This window comes from Papio anubis, chromosome 10, assembly GCF_008728515.1.
Source record: "Papio anubis isolate 15944 chromosome 10, Panubis1.0, whole genome shotgun sequence".
Classification (NCBI taxonomy): Eukaryota; Metazoa; Chordata; class Mammalia; order Primates; family Cercopithecidae; genus Papio; species Papio anubis.
Window position 1 is genome coordinate 54507526 of NC_044985.1, and position 19624 is coordinate 54527149.

General features: G+C 40.3%; 1 protein-coding gene across 2 annotated transcripts in view; it reads left to right on the forward strand.

The window, feature by feature from the left end:
- The first annotated feature begins 3158 nt into the window (after nt 1-3158).
- ERICH2 (glutamate rich 2) overlaps nt 3159-19624 on the forward strand; it is a 28684-nt gene continuing 12218 nt past the window's right edge. The window contains exons 1-7 of one of the 2 annotated variants that reach the window (XM_009182423.4): nt 3159-3922; nt 10548-10578; nt 10778-10826; nt 11368-11404; nt 13518-13613; nt 15975-16123; nt 18361-18548. In XM_009182423.4, coding sequence (XP_009180687.2) covers nt 3417-3922; nt 10548-10578; nt 10778-10826; nt 11368-11404; nt 13518-13613; nt 15975-16123; nt 18361-18548 — 1056 coding nt within the window. In that variant the 5' untranslated portion in view covers nt 3159-3416. Of the gene's footprint in view, nt 3923-10547; nt 10579-10777; nt 10827-11367; nt 11405-13517; nt 13614-15974; nt 16124-17489; nt 17593-18360; nt 18549-19624 lie in introns of those variants that run through there. The other variant, XM_003907589.3, reaches the window with a different exon arrangement.

Below are 19624 nucleotides of genomic sequence, written 5' to 3' on the forward strand. Positions count from 1 at the left end.
TTTGAATAAATTATGGATAAATATTATACAGCCATTAAAAATGTTTTGAGACTTAAATACATTTGGGAAATGTTTAAGAGGGAAAGTTAAGCAAAAAAGGATGCTAGCACTGTGTACACATCTAATGCAAATTTTATAAAGTATATATATATATATATACACACACACACATATATACGCACAAAGAGGATAGAAGGAAAAATACAATTATTGATTGAGGTTATTACTCAGTGGTAAAATTCTGGATGGTTTTAATTTTTTCTTTTGTGTTTCTCTATATTCGTTTTATAATCAGAAAAACACTAAAACTGATTTAAACATTTTTAACATAAGGCACTGCTAACATTCAGATTTGTAATAAAAATGAGTCCATTAAAAATCAGGGATTTAGCCAGGCATGGTAGCTCACGCCAGGTAATCCCAGCACCTTGGGAGGCCAAAGTGGGTGAACTGCTTGCACCCAGGAGTTTGAGACCAGACTACACAACACAGTGAGACCTTGTCTCTATAAAAAAAGAAGAAGGCCGGGCGCGGTGGCTCAAGCCTGTAATCCCAGCACTTTGGGAGGCCGAGACGGGCGGATCACGAGGTCAGGAGATCGAGACCATCCTGGCTAACACGGTGAAACCCCGTCTCTACTAAAAAATACAAAAAACCAGCCGGGCGAGGTGGCTGGCGCCTGTAGTCCCAGCTACTCGGGAGGCTGAGGCAGGAGAATAGCGTAAACCCGGGAGGCGGAGCTTGCAGTGAGCTGAGATCCGGCCACTGCACTCCATTCTGGGCGACAGAGCGAGACTCCGTCTCAAAAAAAAAAAAAAAAAAGAAGAAGAAGAAGAAGAAGAAAAAATTAGCCGGGGGCAGTGGCCTGTGCCTGTAGTCCTAGCTACTCAGGAGGCTGAGGGATACAGAGGTTGCAGTGAGCTGAGATAAGGCCACTGCACTCCAGCTTTCCAGCCCGGGCTACAGAGCAACACTCTGTTTAAAAAAAAAAATCAGAGAGTTTAATGAAACATAGTTGTGGGATGATTCAATATTTATATAAGACTGGCTCTTCCTCTCCACTTTGTTAGAACAAACTCTCGCTAGACAGACACTTTCGGTAATTTATTCAGTGGTGTAAATATACAGGCCAGGGCTAAACTGTGCTTTATTTTTGAGTATAGCACCAATAATAACTTCTGCACAAAAGTTAGGTGAATTATTTCTCAGGTTATACAAATAAAGATGAAATGTAGTGCTTTTTCATCAGAGAAGCAAAGTAATCATCATGGGTTCAAATAGGCACTGGGCCAGGCACTTTACCTAATGATCTTTAATTCTTACAGCTATCCTGAAAGTAGTTTTATTTATATACAGAATATTATGGTAGAAGTAATAATAATATCTGAGTTGTTGAGGAATTGTCATGTGCCAGGCTCTGTGTCAGGGGCTTTATTTTCTCTCATTCCATGTTCTGAGCTACAGGGGCAGGTAGTGCACGTATTTCCACTTGGCACTTGAAGACCTTGAGGCCCAAGGTGGAAGCCAGATCGCTCTAACCACTCGTCGATGTGGAGAAAATACTTTTATTCTCCAAGATCATAAATCTTGTATATACATACACACACACACACACACACATACACACAGGGTCTCACTTTGTTGCCCAGGTTAGAATGCAGTGGCGCAATCAAGGCTCACTACAACTTCGACCCCCCCACCCCACCCGACCCGTGCCACCATGCCCAGTTATATTTTTTGTGGAGACAGGGTTTCGCCATGTTGCCCAAGCTGGTCTCAAACACCTGAGCTCAAGCGATCCGCACACCTTGGCCTCCCAAAATGCTGGGATTGCCAGATGCGGTGGCTCACGCCTGTAATCCCAGCACTTTGGGAGGCCAAGCTGGGCGAATCACGAGGTCAGGAGATCGAGACCATCCTGGCTAACACGGTGAAACCTCGTCTCCACTAAAAATAAAAAAAAATTAGCCAGGTGTGGTGGCGGGTGCCTGTTGTCCCAGCTATTCGGGAGGCTGAGGCAGGAGAATGGCATAAACCCAGGAGGCGGAGCTTGCAGTGAGCCTTGATGGCACCACTGCACTCCAGCCTGAGCGACAGAGCGAGACTCTGTCTCAAAACAAAACAAAACAAAAGTGGTGGGATTACAAGTGTGAGCCACCGTGCCCGGCCCATTAATCCATTTTTGCTCCCTTTCAGGAGCAATAAGTAAACATTAAAAACACTGCATTCTACAAATGAACTTGAGCTTTTCTGTTAGGGGGAAGAAGAGTAGGTAGAGACAGTTTAATCAAATTTGACGTTTTCTTACACTTCCTTGTAGTAGATCAATGGGAATAACCAGTCAGCCATTACCCATTCATCAGTACTAAGCAAATTCAGCAAAACTAATGTTTTCAAAGGTGTTGATCAAGACATACCCTTTGCCTTGTTTAAATGAAAAGTCCTCAATCAAACAAGACATTTTCTAGTAAGGGTGTTCCTGTAATAGAGGAGGCAGAGGCCTGCTATGTCCTTATCAAACTAGGGATGTATTTGTCAATGACTCCACTGAGTTCTTTTCAAAAACTTCCATTCTGGCATTTTTCCTTTGCCTCCTACCTATCATCAAGGGCTCACAGGAGATTTAAAGAATGAACAGATGACTAAGATAATTAAAAAATAACCATGTCTCTGTATTCTTTTGGTTCCGGAAATGGTCCAGCTGGTTCTATTTTTATTATAATAACAAAATTTGCCGTTTACTAGGCATCTTCTACATATCAGAGCTTTACATATTTTTATGTCATTTTAGCTTCACAACCATCTACCAAGGTACACATCCTCAGCGGGTACCAACTCCAGAGATTAAATAGGGAGTACACCTGATATTATGTGTCTACCATGTGAAAGTCGAATCCAGATTTGAGTCCAACAAACAGGCGTCCTTCAAAACACGTTGCCTAGCAACAAATTGATTCTAGTTACTTCCGGCATCCCAAGTGGAGAAAAATAACCAATTCCTTCCTAGAAGCCAAGCTTGAGGGACCTTTAGAATTCTGTAACAGAAAAGCTCCCCACCCTCTTCTGTGACCCAAGCAGTTACTTAAACACTAATACCTCCCATTGGCTGGCGTGGCAGAGCAGCAGCTCCGGCGCTAGGGGGAACCTGGGCTGCTCTCGTTGCGGGAAGAACTGGGTCTCTGGTTCAAATCACTTGAATCTGACTTCTGGGAAAACTGGCGTCCAGGGACTCCCCCCGGAGACCCATAATCTTCCTGGGGCGACCTCAGGTTGGGGGACTAAGTCCTGCAGGGGACACTTGTTCATCCACAACCAGGGACACCCATCTCTCCCAACTCGAGACTTCTTTTTACTCCCCAACTTTAAAACTCTGAGGCCACCCCGCCCCCTTCCCTCTCCCTCGCTTAGAATCAGGTATGAACACCGACATTCCAACCCTCTTTCCTTCTTCGGCGCGCCTGAAGGTAACCGGTGCGCGTGCGCACGTCAATCCGAGGGTGTGTGCGCCCAGTTTCCGGCGCCGCGGGACACCCACGACCGCAGGGCTGTCCCTCAGCCCGGCCGCCCGCCCCGCCCCGCCCCCCCGGACCCGCCTCCCAGCCCCGCCCCGGGCCCTCCTGGCCCCGCCCGCTCCGTCCCGCGCCCTCCACCGCCCTCCGGCCTGGGCCCGCCTCCACCCAGCCTTTCCGTGGCTCCCCGGGCTGCCCCCGCCTCCGCCCCCGCCCCCGCCCCCTCCCCCGCCGTCGCCCCATCCCCCCAGCCCCCACCCTCGGCTGCTGCCCGAGCTTCCTCCACACGCCGTGCAGTCTCCACGGCGACGCGGCGTCCCAGACTCGGAGCCCAGAGCCCAGCGCGAGCAGCTAGCCGGGCTGGCTCTCGGTGTCTGCCCTTCGGATGGTCGGCTGGAGAAAGCCGCCAGCTGGTAAGACACTCCGAGGCAAAGACCGGTCTCCCTCTCCCCAGCCCCGTGTGCAGCCTGACCCAGCCCCCACAGCAGACCACCCCCAGACCCGGCGCCCGAGCCTGCGGACTGCTCTACCGCTTCTGGTTCGAGCTCTGGGCCCCGCGGCTGCCAGGCGCCGCCGGGAAGGGAGGATGCGTGCGGCTGGGGTGCGCCTGGCTCGCGGCACCCTCCTCCTGCCGTGGTCGGAAGAGGTGAGGAATAGCTGTTCGGGTCTACGCGGGTGTGGAGATCACTGGGCGATTCTGACAGGCTTGTCTACACCACCATGCTTTGACCTGCCGGTTCACACGCACCAACTCCTTCCCGGCAAATAACGAGGATGGCCCAGCTCATCCCAGGGCTTCCCGCCCCCTCCGTCAGTCCTTGCCCTTGCCGGGAATTATTTTACTTATTTTTGGAAAATTAGTGAAGACATCACTACTAGCTAGATGTAACTTGCTAGCCATACAAATTTCGATATAATTTGGACAAATCATTTATATTCCCGGGCCTTGTTCTCATCTTATGCGATGATGAAGTTGACTTGAAACTTCCAAAGTGTTGATATTGTTGTCTTTTGACTACTCAAACTACTCTACACTGAGCCCTTGTAGTATTTAAAGTAACACATGGTATAATGATCAATTTATTGTTTGGCATAGGTGTCTTGGCTGAATCTATTTTTGCCCCAGGAGAACCCCAGGAAGTCGCTTTTTAAAAATCTGAAAAGGACACTGGAAATGTCTTTTAATAGGTTTCATTTTTCTAAAAATCAAATGCAATGATCCCCAAATCCAACTTGTTATTTTTTAATTTTTATTTGTTTTTGTGAATTGAAATTGTTTTGGTTTTTGTAATCTCTGGAAAACAACAATAACAACAGCATTTCTCTTTAAGTGTTAAGAGTTTTCCAGAGCTGAATTCCAGCGTCTCTGTAGGTATTTCACTGCACCCACTCCAGAATTCCAGAGCTTTCCACTTACGCTGACCGGTTGAGCCACATCCTCACTGTTTTCTCCCCTCTTTGCCCCATCCAGTTTCAGCATTTAGAACTGGCTTCATTTGTGACAGTTCACCTTCAGGACTGGCCTCCCTCGGCTGTAAATATTAACAATAGTATAGGAGGAGTTATAGTAATTGTAGTTCTAGCAGGAGATGAGTGCTACTATTATTATTTATTAGTAGCTAATTATTTTAATCCTTGCAATTTGACTCTATGAATAGGTGGTATTTTTATCCACACTTTATAGTTGAGGAACTGAATCACAGAGAGGTTAAGGAATTTGCTCAAGGTCACACAATTTGCTGGGATTTAAACATAGACAACCTGACTCCAGAGTCTGGAATCCTAGCACTATATTACACTGTAAAGGAAATATATAAAATTTATATTTAGTCACTTTAAAGAATGAATGTAAGTGATGGATGATCCTTGACACCATTGGTATACACATTTGAAGCTATGCCATGAAATATTGTTCCTGCATCATGTAATGTTCCCCCACCAAGCTCCCTGAGGATAGAAGATAGTGCTTAATCAGCTCTGTCTCTCCTTCTTACCAGAGTTGCAGGGCCTGAGTGTGTAGCTAGCTAGCTATTCATTCTGTCTTTGCCTATTAGACTACAAGGTAGCTTAGAAAAACCAGTAGCACAAAACAGTAAAATACTTGCATAAGTGGGAAGAAGAAAAAACATGTAATGTCTTCCAATATTACAAGATAAATCTAAAATAAAAATTTTTTGAAATCTGAATTTTAAATGTTGGTAGTTCATTTTATAAAAGCTGTTTTTGTTTTTTTGTTTTTTGTTTTGTTTTGTTTTTCCTGAAGTCTGTGGAGTGTGGAGTCCAAATAATACCAATTGGGGAGGTTCAGAATCTTGTGGCTTCTGGTTGTATGACTCCTAAACTACAATTTCTAAATCTTGTGGCTAATCTGTTAATCCTACAAAGGCAGTCTGGTCCCCAGGCAAGAAGAGGGTTTGCTTTGGGAAAGAGTGGTTATCATCTTTGTTTCAGTGTTAACTATAAACTGATTTCTTCCCAAAGTTAGTTTGGCCTATGCCTGGGAATGAACAAGGGCAGCTAGGAGGTTACAAGCAAGATGGAGTCAGGTCAGATCTCTGTCACTGTCATAATTTTATCACTGTTACAGTCTTTGCAAAGGCAATTTCACCTCTGTTCTTCCAGTTCTGCCTCCACTGCCTGCTGACTCTCCTTAGGTATCTCCAGTCCATGAGCCCAAAAGAAAGAATTTGATTGATCCTGGTAATCACTATTCCTCAGTTTGGATAGTATGGGAAATTACACTGTAGTCCCTTAGAGGGAAGCATTTGTTACAGTATTTTGAAGCTTACTCTGTCACATACATATAAGAAGTTAGTACCCACTTCAACTATAAGATTCTGAACTTCTCAGAGTATCTTCATCTTTGTGTCCCCAGAGCTTAGCACAGTTATATCTGACATGTAGTAGGTGCTCATCAAATGTCTAGTATTGTATTATTTATTGTCTTTTTTTTTTAGAGACAGAGTCCCACTCTCTTGCCCAGGCTGGAGGACAGTGGCACAGTCATAGCTCACTGTAACCTCAAGCTCCTGGGCTCAAGCCATCCCCCGACCTCAGCCTCTTGAGTAGCTGGGACTACAGGCACACACCACCATGCCTGGCTAATTAATGTTTTATACAGGCATAGTTTTGCTATGTTGCCCAGGCTGTTGTCGACCTCCTATCTTCAAGCTATCCTCCGGCCTCGACCTCCCAAAGTGTTGGGATTAGAGGTGTGAGCCACGACATCTGACCCAAATACCTGTTTTAAATAGACATTGAATAGTGCATGAAAATTTGGAACTATCATAAACTGTGCTGTTCCCATTGCCACAAGGACTGTTAAAAGATATCAGCTTTATATGTGTTCTAAATTAGTCTGCTTTTTCCCTGGAGTTACTGATCTTTCTAAACAACTGTCAGTACTTATAGGGTTTAGGTAGTTTTTGAAATTAATTAAAAGCCCTCAGAGATAATCTGCTTGTCTCAATCGCAGTAAAGGCCGATTTTTGCTTCCGTAAGCAATTTTAATCATCCCCATAGGACATCTTTCCAAACTTTTCTTTTAAATAGAACATTGAGGCCGGGCACGGTGGCTCAAGCCTGTAATCCCAGCACTTTGGGAGGCCGAGATGGGCGGATCACGAGGTCAGGAGATCGAGACCATCCTGGCTAACACGGTGAAACCCCGTCTCTACTAAGAAATACAAAAAATAGCCGGGCGAGGTGGCGGGCGCCTGTAGTCCCAGCTACTCGGGAGGCTGAGGCCGGAGAATGGCGTGAACCCGGGAGGCGGAGCTTGTAGTGAGCTGAGATCCGGCCACTGCACTCCAGCCTGGGCTACAGAGCGAGACTCCGTCTCAAAAAAAAAAATAAATAAATAAAAATAAATAGAACATTGAATTGTTTCAACAGTGTCCTTCCTATATGCCAGACTCTGCTGAACACTTTACCCAGATTATTCCATTTAATCCTTGTAATAATCCACCAAAGGTGGCACGATGGTGATCCCCATTTTTCAGATGGAAGAATGGAAGCTTAAAGAAGTTAAATGACTTGTCCAGGCTCACCTGGGAAGTGACTGGAACTGGGATGTGAATCTAGTCTCTTTCACTCAAGAGCCCCAACCCTTTTTTTTTTTTTTTTTTTTTATTTTTTTGAGATGAAGTCTCACTCTGTCACCCAGGCTGGAGGGCAGTGGCATGATCTCCGCTAATTGCAACCTTCACCTTCACCTTCACCTCCCAGGTTCAAGCAATTCTCCTGCCTCAGCCTCCCGAGTAGCTGGGACTACAGGTGCGCACCACCACGCCGAACCAAATTTTTTTTTTTTTGTATTTTTAGTAGAGAGGGGGCTTCATCGTGTTAGCCAGAATGGTCTCGATCTCCTGACCTTGTGATCCGCCTGCCTCAGCCTCCCAAAGTGCTGGGATTACAGGCATGAGCCACCGTGCCCATCCCAAGAGCCCCATCTTTTGAGTATTATTCTGTACTGTCTCCCAAGGAATTCAATGTAATGAAAGGAGATGAAATGGACATTTCCTAACTAATGATAAAGCCAGACCTAGCAGAGCATGGGTCTCCATCAAGGACTGGGATCTGTCCATCCTACGTTTTCACCAGGTGAAAATAGGAGGAGAATTATATGCAGGAATGTTTCATCTAGGTGAAGAGTGGAATGTTGCAATCCCTGAAGATCCTAGAGCTAGAAAGGAAAGGACTGCTCTAAATATAAAGGTGGGCCAGCACGGTGGCTCACGCCTGCAATCCCAGCACTTTGGGAGACCCAGGCAGGAGGATCACTTAAGGGCCAGGAGTTCGAGACCAGCTTGGCCAACAAAGTGAGACCCTGTCTCTTCAAAAATAAAAAATAAAAAAAATAGCTGGATGTGGTAGTGCACACCTGTGGTCTCAGATACTCAGGAGGCTGAGGTGGGAGGATTGCTTGAGCCCAGGTGATCGAGGCTGCAGTGAGTCATGATCATACCACCACACTCCAGCCTGGGTGACAGAGCAAGACTCTGTCTCAATAATAATATTGTTAATAAATATAAATTTGATGCTCTATGGGACACACAGGTACCCACGGGATTGTGGAACTCTGTGAAGTGAAAGTGTCTCTCGGGAGATCGTGTTAGATTTCTTTCGTTAAGGCCTTATTTAGTTCATTATTGCTTTGTTTCCTCTTTGGAGCTTTACTGCCCTAGATAATCAGAGGAAAATCTTTCATTTATCCTAGAGTTTGGTCTTCCACCACTGTGTTTCCCCAAAAGATGCTCTGCTGTTCCAATAGACTTTACTTCTCTGTGAGCCTCTTGGAGAGCTAATCAAATTAACATATGTAATGTCTGGCTAGGTCAGGGTTTCCCAGAAAGCAAAGCCTGAGGCAAATTTTATATACAGCTGCTTTATTCAGGAGCATAAGTCAATGTAAGGGACTTGGATTTTAAAAAAGTAAAAATTTAATATGAAATAATGACACTTCCCTTTTATTGTCCATAGTCTTGGCCCTGAATTTTATATTCCAGAAATCCCTCAGTAGGTAATAATTATGATAATTTTTAAAGTCTGGTTTGGGCGTGGGAACAGTGTTGGAGGGGTGAACAAGTAAATTGTTACTTAGGAAAATTTTAAGTGTGGCCACTCCCATACTTGAAAAAAAAACCTTGAGTTTATTTTTCTCTTAACTATGAGAATGAAATTTATCCAGATATATAAAAGGCTACCTTATAGGAAAATCAGTCCTATGATCAGGTAACTTAGGTAAAAATTCATAGAGAAAACATTGTACCCTTATATTAATAAACACATGAGAACTTATGAGGTGAGGATTATATTTTAAAATCAAAAGTCATTTCTATATGTATTTAAATAATACTTTATTAAAAATACCATATTTTGAAATACTGTGGAAGAATTTCTTCTTGTTCTGGTCACATGTACTCTAAAAGGTGTTTTATTGTTGTTGTTGTTGTTGTTGTTGTTTGAGACAGTCTCGCTCTGTTGCCCAGGCTGGAGTGCAGTGGTGCAATCTTGGCTCACTGCAACCTCTGTCTCCCAGGTTCAAGCTATTCTCATGTCTCAGCCTCCCAAGTAGCTGTGATCACAGGCGCGCACCACTGTGCCCAGCTAATTTTTGTATTTTTAGTACAGATGGGGTTTTGCCATGTTGGTCAGGTTGGTCTTGAACTCCTGACCTCAGGTGATCCACCCACCTCAGCCTCCCAAAGTGCTGGGATTACAGGTGTGAGCCACCGCGCCTGGTCTTAAAAGGTGTTTTTTGTTGTTGTTGTTGTTGTTGTTTTGTGACACCAATAAACTGGAATGTGGCAGATAAGTTACATAAAACCAAAAAGATGCCGGGCGCGGTGGCTCAAGCCTGTAATCCCAGCACTTTGGGAGGCCGAGACGGGCGGATCACAAGGTCAGGAGATCGAGACCATCCTGGCTAACATGGTGAAACCCCGTCTCTACTAAAAATACAAAAAACTAGCCAGGCGAGGTGGCGGGCGCCTGTAGTCCCAGCTACTCGGGAGGCTGAGGCAGGAGAATGGCGTAAACCCGGGAGGCGGAGCTTGCAGTGAGCTGAGATCCGGCTACTGCACTCCAGCCTGGGCAATAGAGCGAGACTCCGTCTCAGAAAAAAAAAAAAAAAAAAACCAAAAAGATAACAGAGAATTTCTTTTTTTTTTAACTGTTATTTTAGGTTTGGCGTTATGTGTGAAGGTTAGTTACAAAGGCAAACGTGTCATGAGGGTTTGTTTTACATATTATTTCATCACCCAGGTATTAAGCTCAGTACCCGTTAGTTATCTTTTGTGCTTCTCTCCCTCCCCGCCCCCTCCCCGCAGAAGGCTTAATTTCTCTAGATTTTTTAAACTAAATTTCATAATCCAGAAGAATGAGATTTTACAGTTAGAATGGAAATAATGCTACTAAATACAAAAACAAAATACATACTTAATACCTAACTGACAGATTGTGTTCTGTGTTCTATTTGTATTTTAAATCTATATAAGTGTTTAGAGGCTTATGAAGTAAATATTTTGGTTTTTGCAGGACTTCTGTAGACAAGACAGATACTGTAAAGGTGAGAGTATATAATTTTTTTAGGATGTTTTGGGTCTATTTTACCATCAATTTGTACAGTTTTTAAATAATCAGCTTTAGTATAAAATTGTATTTTATTCTAGATAATAGAAATGTTTACATAAAGGCTATTAGTAAATTATTTCAAATATCTCAAACTAAAATAATAATGCTAGTTTTTATTTCTGCTTCTATTTTAGACAGCAAAGAACAGACAGAATGGCAGATTGCTAATGTCTGATCCAAAGGGTAAATGATTTATTACTTTGAAAGAATATGTTTAGCCACTATTTTGTCCTAAATATTAAGAAGAATATTGGAATGGCGAGTGTCATTGAATGACTTAGCAATTAAATCCTTTATTATTTTGCCTATCCTTTTTTGTTTTTTTTTTTTTTTTTTTGAGACGGAGTCTTGCTTTGTCACCCAGGCTGGAGTGCTGTGGCCGGATCTCAGCTCACTGCAAGCTCCGCCTCCCGGGTTCCCGCCATTCTCCTGCCTCAGCCTCCGGAGTAGCTGGGACTACAGGCGCCCGCCACCTCGCCCGGCTAGTTTTTTTGTATTTTTTAGTAGAGACGGGGTTTCACCGTGTTCGCCAGGATGGTCTCGATCTCCTGACCTCGTGATCCGCCCGTCTCGGCCTCCCAAAGTGCTGGGATTACAGGCTTGAGCCACCGCGCCCGGCCTATTTTGCCTATCCTTTTAAAATTCCTAACTATTTGCCATTTAGAAATGTATGTTAGGGACATCACTGTTAATAAAATACTGAGGGTGTTTTTTTCTCTTTCAGAAAAAGTGACGATTGAATCAAATGAAGCAATGTCAGAGTAAGAAAATGTCTTTGATTGTGCAGCTGATTTCTCCCATGCCTTTTAAGCAATTAGAACTAGATAATGCAGCCATTTGTCACCCAATTAAATTTGAAAGGCCAGAAATGCATGGATTAGCACTTCAGCTTTTGCTTCAGTCAAAGCAGTTGTTACTTAGATAAAAGGACAGTTAAAATGAAAAATGAATTTTGATAAAAATGTAGAAGTGTAGATAATATTCACTTCTACTTTTTAATGCTTAAACACCCTGGATTCTGTATTTTACTTGTATCATAATTTTCATAGCTCATTCCTATTTCCCTTTGATACTTATTTCTTTCAAAATATTTCTTCAAGTGAATATTTACTTTAAAATTAAACCAATTATTTTCTGTAACATGAATTGTTACTACTCAATAAAGAAAATAATCACCTCAACTAGTTGAAGAAACTGGTGTTAAAAAAATTACATCGTTTCCAGCCTTTTGGCTAAGATCAAGTGTAAAAAAAAAAATCACAGTACAATATCAATTTAGTAACTAAATGTTAAGTATCTGCCCTGTTCAAGACTCTGATTCTGATAATCTATTAAAGCCCTTCCTGTATTCATCCCTTACTTTCTGAAAAAAAAAAATCTCTATTTATTCTATGAAAAATTACGGCTCGAAAGTTGATCATATACACATTTGTGAGGATTACTGACAAATTAGTAGATACTGTTCTGGTGGGATTCTTCTATTCAAATTTGTATTGTTTTGGTTTATTCTAAATATTGGCTGGGAAAAATTCTACCTTAGGCAGCATATATTTAAATTTTCATATTGTCAAAACTAAAAATGTCCACCTTGGCTTTTGTTGTAAATTATATATATATTACATATTATATAATACTTTTTTTTATTAAAGAGAAAGTAATGTATAGCAAATCAGTGACAGAGGACCTTATTTATTTTCATTTAAAGTTACAATCAACCAGAAAAAAAGAGCCTTGTTACATATAGTAATCTACATGTAATTTTATACGTATCCTATTACATGGTTGAAAACATTTAATAAAATCTAAAAAATGTTTAGTTGTCTTTGAGGGATATTTGAAATACAACTTTCAATAATAGTAATAGAAGTTACTAGATCATAGATGAAAAGAAATTACTGTTGTATCCACGACCCCCAATGTTCTTTGAGTGATAAGCAGTGTTGGAACTGGAGCAAGGGGTGTTCCACCTCCTGAGGTAGATAAACCCCAGGGATAAATCAGATGCAGCCTAGGCCAAAATAGAAAAGCAGAGTGGCTACTTGTTCTCTTGATCTCAGTCATAATTGTATCTGCCTCTCAAACTGCTTCTTGCAAGGTCAAAATGATCATTTCCCTTCAATTTGCTTGCAGAGAAGGAGAAGGGTGGACAGTGTAGCCAATAAGCTTCACAAGTGTGTAGTTTTGTCACCTCAGGTACTTCACCCAGAGTTGAAGGTAAACAGGGCTAGTCCTAGAGAAAAAATGATCAAGTAGGAAAAAACATCAGGGGGGATCTTTGCATGGGAAGAGTGTGACCTGCAAAGTTGATGAATTTTTTCAGTGTAGCTTCCATTCCACTCTCCACCCTGCTGCTGGCTTCATAGTCTGATTGGCAAGTGAGATTTGCCAAAAGATTTCATTTAGGTTGGGTTAGGGAAAACTCAAAGTTTTTTCATTGCTTTAGTTTTTGTATTTTTCACTCCAGTCCCAGCCACAAGAAGTATGTGGACTCTATAAACCACGAGTTTCAAACTTCTGGGCGCACAAATCCCACATTTAACATTTTCTTTTTCCTTAGAAATCCTATGTGGGAAAGATTTTGTCTACCCAGCAAAGTGCTTTTAGTTAACAAACTATTTTCAGTAGTAGAAATAAAATAATGTATTTAATGCTGGATAAAGTTTTCTAGATTTTGGACCTTACTTGATTTTTTGGTCAAGCTTTCAAGCATAAAGATTGAGGGGAAAATGGCTGAAGCAAATCCACAGCACTCAACACTGACTGAGCCTGAAAAAAATTGTATCTCTAGGACTTTTCTTACATAATCACATGTTTTATAACCTTTTCTAAAATGAATAACGAGCTATTTTTTTCTTCCCATTTTTATACCTCAAGTAAATGTCTCTCTGGACACAGACCAAGATTGACAAGCAAACTTAATACCCCACCAACACAGATCTCTCTAAATGTAGCTAAGACATTCTCAGAAAAGTAAGTTTTAATTAATTTTGTTTTTAGGCCCATGTTTGACAAGTATAAATCATTTTATGACAAAGTTTAAAATAGAAATCTCCTGAAAAAATTATTAATTTCAATAGAAGTTTTGGGATACTTCCTAAATATACCCAACACACTGAGGGAAAAATTCTAAAACTTAGGTTATCTGCCCTCTATCATAAATATGTTCCAATGGAGTGTCTAACCTGATTAGCTCTGTAATTTTGTTAAGTACTAAATTAAATACTTTTGCATTTCCAAAGGATATTACTACATGAAGTAAAATTTTAAATCTTTCCTCAGTTGTAATTATAGTTAACAAAAACAGATCTGTTATAGTATACTAGTTATCTGTTTTTCTTAAATAGTTAGGGGCCTTATGACCATAAATAACATCACTTTCTCAAATAGAAGTCAATAGATTTTAGGTGAAGAGGAAATTGACCTTTGGGCCTCTGATTCTTTGAAACTACGCAAGAAAGACCATAGAAAGTGAACAGAAAAGCCATTTATATCTTAATGTTAAAATCAGGATTTGATCAGCTCTCATACAGGTATTTTTCTGGCATGTTCACTGCTTCCAAATAGTAATATTCCATTTATCTTCAGGTCATTGAGTATGTTGGTTGCCTCCATGTGTGTTTCATTAAAATTATTATAGGCATTTCTAGTTATTCAAATACGTAGAACTATACTAGCTAAATTCCTTTTTTAAGGTATATAACTCAGTGAATATATAAGTGCCATATTTTATTCTAAAGCACACATTTTTTTCATATTTTAACACTTTTTACAATCAATGTCATCTTACACTTGTATTTGGCAATATTTTTTCTTTTTTAGTGTACGTAAAACAATGGTATGTCTTATAATAAATAGATGGTATCTTAGATTCAATGAAATACTTTAATTCAGGGAAGAAAAAAGACATCAAAACCCTTTTATGTAGATCAGCTATGAGAGTGTATAAATTTTAGTAATCACTAGTGTGGTGACCTTTTACATAATAGGAGTCTCACAATCCTGGAAACTGAATATTTCAATGATTCCACAACTTTTCATATGTAGAGTTTCTTCTTGGATGCTTTCTGTCACAACTAGAGATCGAGCGGGGCAGAGGCAGAACAAATGTAAATCATCTTTGCTGTGCATTTTTCATTTCCAGAGAAGGGTTTTGCTTTAGCCACATATACTGGGGGAGTAAAGATTCCATTCCCTCCCATAGTATTAAGAATATAACAACCTGGTCAACCTATTTGTTAAATTAGTGCATAGGACCACTAACTTAACTACTAATGTTCTGGATTCACATTTCCATGAGGGAAAAAAAAACAGAGCCATTGTAACTTTGGGGAACAAATAATACTTTACATCTTTTTATATATTTCCATACAAACTAGAAGGTGAATTTTTAAAACTTTATGAAGGAGTCAAATTAAAAGATTCTCAAGGCCTCAAAAAAAGAGACTTGGGGTTTTTTCCCACAAGTATAGGGTGCCTATGTTTGTGAACAGAGGGCACCACATTAAGAATTCCTTGTTTCAGTGTGTTATTTACTAACACGAAGCTTCAAGCTTAAAGTCTAAAAGGGAGAGTTAACCCATTTTTAGTTAAGCTACTTAATGAAAAAGGCTATTTTATATTATGACCAAGGGCTAATATTATGCTGTGCATAAGCATAGCATTTAGCAATGGCAAAAATCGATTCATAAACTTAAAAACTCAAGGCTAATTTTCTTAGTTTTATTCCATCATATCACTGTGATATACTAAAGACATTTATATAACTGATTACTTAAATGCTGTGTGTTAAAGAACTCTGAAGAGTCTAGGAATACAATAACAAATGCCAATCAGCAATAGAATTTTAATCGTCGTAAAATAATTTGTAATGCTTTTCCACAAAGAAGATACTACATTTTAGCTATTTAGTTTATTGTTGGCATATTATATTGTATGTTTATATTAAATGTAGTGTGTGTGTTTAAAGCATTAAACAGAATTATAGCCGGGCTCGGTGGCTCAAGCCTGTAATCCCAGCACTTTGGGAGGCCGACGGATCACTTCAGGTCAGGAGATCGAGACCATCCGGCTAACACAGTGGAAAACCCTTCTCGCCTCTACTAAAAAATACAAAAAATTAGTCACAGGGAAGGGCGCCTCTGTAGTCTCAGCTACTCGGGAGGCTGAGGCAGGAGAATGGCTGAAACCCGGAGGCGGAGCTGTAGTGAGCCGAGATCGCAGCTTTCACCGCGACTCCAGCCTAGCGACAGAGCGACTCACCAAAAAAAAAAAAAAAAAAAAAAAAAAACAGAATTATGACCTAAGAAAATATTTTTTCACTGTCTAACATAGGAAGGAAGTCCCTTCTAAGAATATTGAAAATAAAGTCTCTTTAAAGAATATTGAAAATAGAGTATCTTCAAGGAGTATCGAAAGTAAAGATATCTTAACAAATCTACAGTCTGACCTACTGTCATCTTCCTGCTTAAAAGAAAGCACAGGTAATAACATTTGTTTCACTGAATTAACTAACTATGGCTTCTAATTGAACCCTCCTTTTCTGCGACCTTGGGGAACTGACAACTCTGTAGATCTGGGGCGGGTAATGAGAATCAGTAGTTCTTCAAAGTCATGTTCTGGGTGATTCTTATATTCAGCCTGATATAAGATCCATGGATATACATTACATAAGATGATAATTACAGAGTCTTAAGTCCTGGAATAAGTTAAAATACTTATGAAAGCATTAACACATTCCATTCATTTAACAACAGTTGAAAGCCAGAGTGCCAGGCACTGGTTTAGAGGCTGTGGATACAACAGTTGGCAAAATAGGGAAAGCCCTTGTCCTTATAAAGTTTACATTCTAGTAGAAGACATACAGCTGACTATTAAAAATAAATAACAGGCCAGGTATAGTGGCTCATGCCTGTAAATCTCAGCAGTTTGGGAGACGAAGGCAAGAGGATCAGCCCAGGTTGAGCCCTAGAGTTTCAGACCAGACTGGGCAATATAGCAAGATGCCACCTTTAAAAAAATTTTTAAATTGAAAAAGAAAAATTGCCAACCATGCTAATATACGCTTGTAGTCCTAGCTACTAGGAAGGCTGAGGCAGGAGGATTATTTGAATCCAGGAGTTCCAGGCTGCAGTGAACTATGATCATGTCCCTGCACTGGGTGGGTGACTCAGCAAGACCATGTCTCAAAAAGAAGTCTAAAAGAAATTGAAAATTAAAAATAAAAATAAATAATAGGCTGATGTAAAGATAGTAAGTTATCCAAGTTGATTGTTCATAGCTACAGAATTAACTCCTTGTTTTACTCTTTCTCCCCTTCTCACTACTGCACTTGACTAGTCTAAAAGAAAAAACAATTAAAAACACAAACACTGTAATCTTAGCACTTTGGGAGGCCGAGGTGGGTGATCACTTGAGGCCAGGAGTTCAAGACCAGCCTAGCCAACATGGCCAAACCCAGTCTTTACTAAACATACAAAAATTAGCCAGGTATGGTGGGGTGTGCCTGTAGTCATAGCTACTCAGAAGGCTAAGGCACAAGACTTGCTTGAACCTGGGGAGCAGAGGCTGTAGTGAGCGGAGATCACACCACTGAACTCCAGCCTGGGCGACAGAGCAAGACCCTGTCTCCAAAAAAATAAACAAATAAATAAAAATAAAAACACAAACACATAAGCAAGATAATTACAGGTTGTGGTAGATGCTATAATGTAAATAAACAGCTCCTGGGGAGAGGACTGCTTTAGATCTAGGGATCAGGAAACTTCTCTCATGCTGCTAAGTGTTTGTGACATGAATGAGATCGTTCCTGTGACATCACAAAATGTCCCTAATTCCTCATTATGACCTCCCTTGGTGACATCAGTGCTTTGAGTCGGTCTACAGGCTGGGTGCACACTGGACGATCAGGGTGGTTGTGAGCTGATGGAGACTGTAAATGAACCAGAAACAGGTAGATGGATGGCCTGAATAACACAACCATCATACTCTTGGAAGAACTTGATATTCCTTTTCAGGGTAGTACTTTGGGTTTAGGGTCAGGAGTTTGTTTTAGAGTCATAAGTTTTATCTTTTTTTTTTTTTTGGTCTTTGTTTTCTTAACATTATCTTCTATGAAGCTCTCCTAGATTTCCTCATTTTCTTCTTTCTAACACAAGTGGGTATACACGATTTAGAATAGCTCATGGCCACCTTCCCATCAAAGGAGGCATCTCAAAGACTTCCCAGGCAGTCAAATCATACAAGAAGGGGTGGGTGTAACACAAGTTCAATTTCAAACTGTGAAAGACTTCTGCAAAGCTGAAGGAGCCAGCAGACTCATTCAGTAGTATTTCCTCAGGAGACGATTTAAACTTACTTTAATAGAAGTATATTTATTTTATTGTGTATTAGTAAAAATAGTACAAGACATAAGAATATGGACTCTAGGGCCAGACCGACTCACAGATCTACCACTTAATTAGCTGTGTGAAGTTGGCCAGTGTATTTAACCTCTCTGTCCCTGAGTTTCCTCACCTATAAATGGGAATAAAAATAGTACATACCTCATTGATGTTGAGAGATTTAAATGAGTTAAAATATGTAGTGTTTTGAATATGTTTGTTATGATAATTGTTACTTTTATTAATATATCAGTTTAATGAATGGTAATAGGATCTGGCAAAATTTAATTTGCAAACTTTTCGATGTCTATTGATTAATTAGGTATATTCTCTTTTAGGTGAAGTGAGCAAAGATGCAGTCACTGTAAAGCAGGAGAAAAATAATGACTATTGCCTTCAGGATATTGATGATAAGTTGTCAGAATCAGCAGAAGATGATGATGAAGATGATACCAATGATGAAGATAATGATGAAGATAGTAACCCTAAAAAGAATACTCAGGCCCCACTAGAGTTAATGGCAGAAGTAAGTTTTACTTGTGCATATAATTTAAGAAACTTTAAAATATTGAAATAACTAAAGATTGAAGATTTAAAATCACTACTGTGAGAACTAAAAAAGTGGATTTCACGGAGATAGAACATAGAATGGTGGTTACCAGAGGCTGGACGGGAAGAAGGGAGAAAAAGAGAAGTCTGTTAAGCAGCACAAAAGTACAGTTAGATGGAAGGAATAAATTCTAGTATACAGTAGTACAATAGGGAAATTATAGTTAACAGTAGTTTATTACATACTTTAAACCAGAAGAGAAAAATTGTAATATTCCCAGCACAGAAAACAGATAAATGTTTGAGATGATGGTTAATCCAATTGCCTTGATTTGATCATTACACATTGTATACAAGTATCAGACATGTACCCTCAAAATGTGTATAATATTATATATCAATAAAAAATGAACATTTTAAAAAATTAATAAAAAGATCCTTGTCCACACACAGATGCTTACCTGGCTACTCATCTCTCTTACTGCTTTCACCATGTTAGAGGTGAAAGAAGATTCTGGAAGGGACATGCAGTATTTTGGTAAGGCTGAGGCAGGGGTAAGAGAAGTGTTGGTATAAAACTCTTCAAGGACTGATTTAAGGAAAGCTTTCTATACACTGGGCACTATGCTAGATGCTGGGGATATAGAAATAAATAAGTCATGTCTTTCCCCTTGATAACAGGCACATATGTAAATAATTACAATAAGATGAAATGCATGCTAGTAATAAAAGTATTTATTAAGTTTCTGGGAACAGGGAGGATTAAGGGGCTAACTGAGAAAAGAAGCAGGAGGAGCAAAGAATAAGAGGAGGATTTTTAGGGGAAGAGACACGAATAGAATCTTAGAAACCTGAAGGAAGAGGCAAGTATAGAATTCAGCTGTTAAAACAAGAGAAGGCATTACTGGCATCAGAAGAGGCACATATGAAAGGATTGAAGCCTGAAATAACACACTCAGAAATTATACATGAGCATTTACTGACAATTCTATGGAGAACAAAACAATTGTACCTCGCTTGTTGTGATATCACAGTCTACCTTTACTTATTATT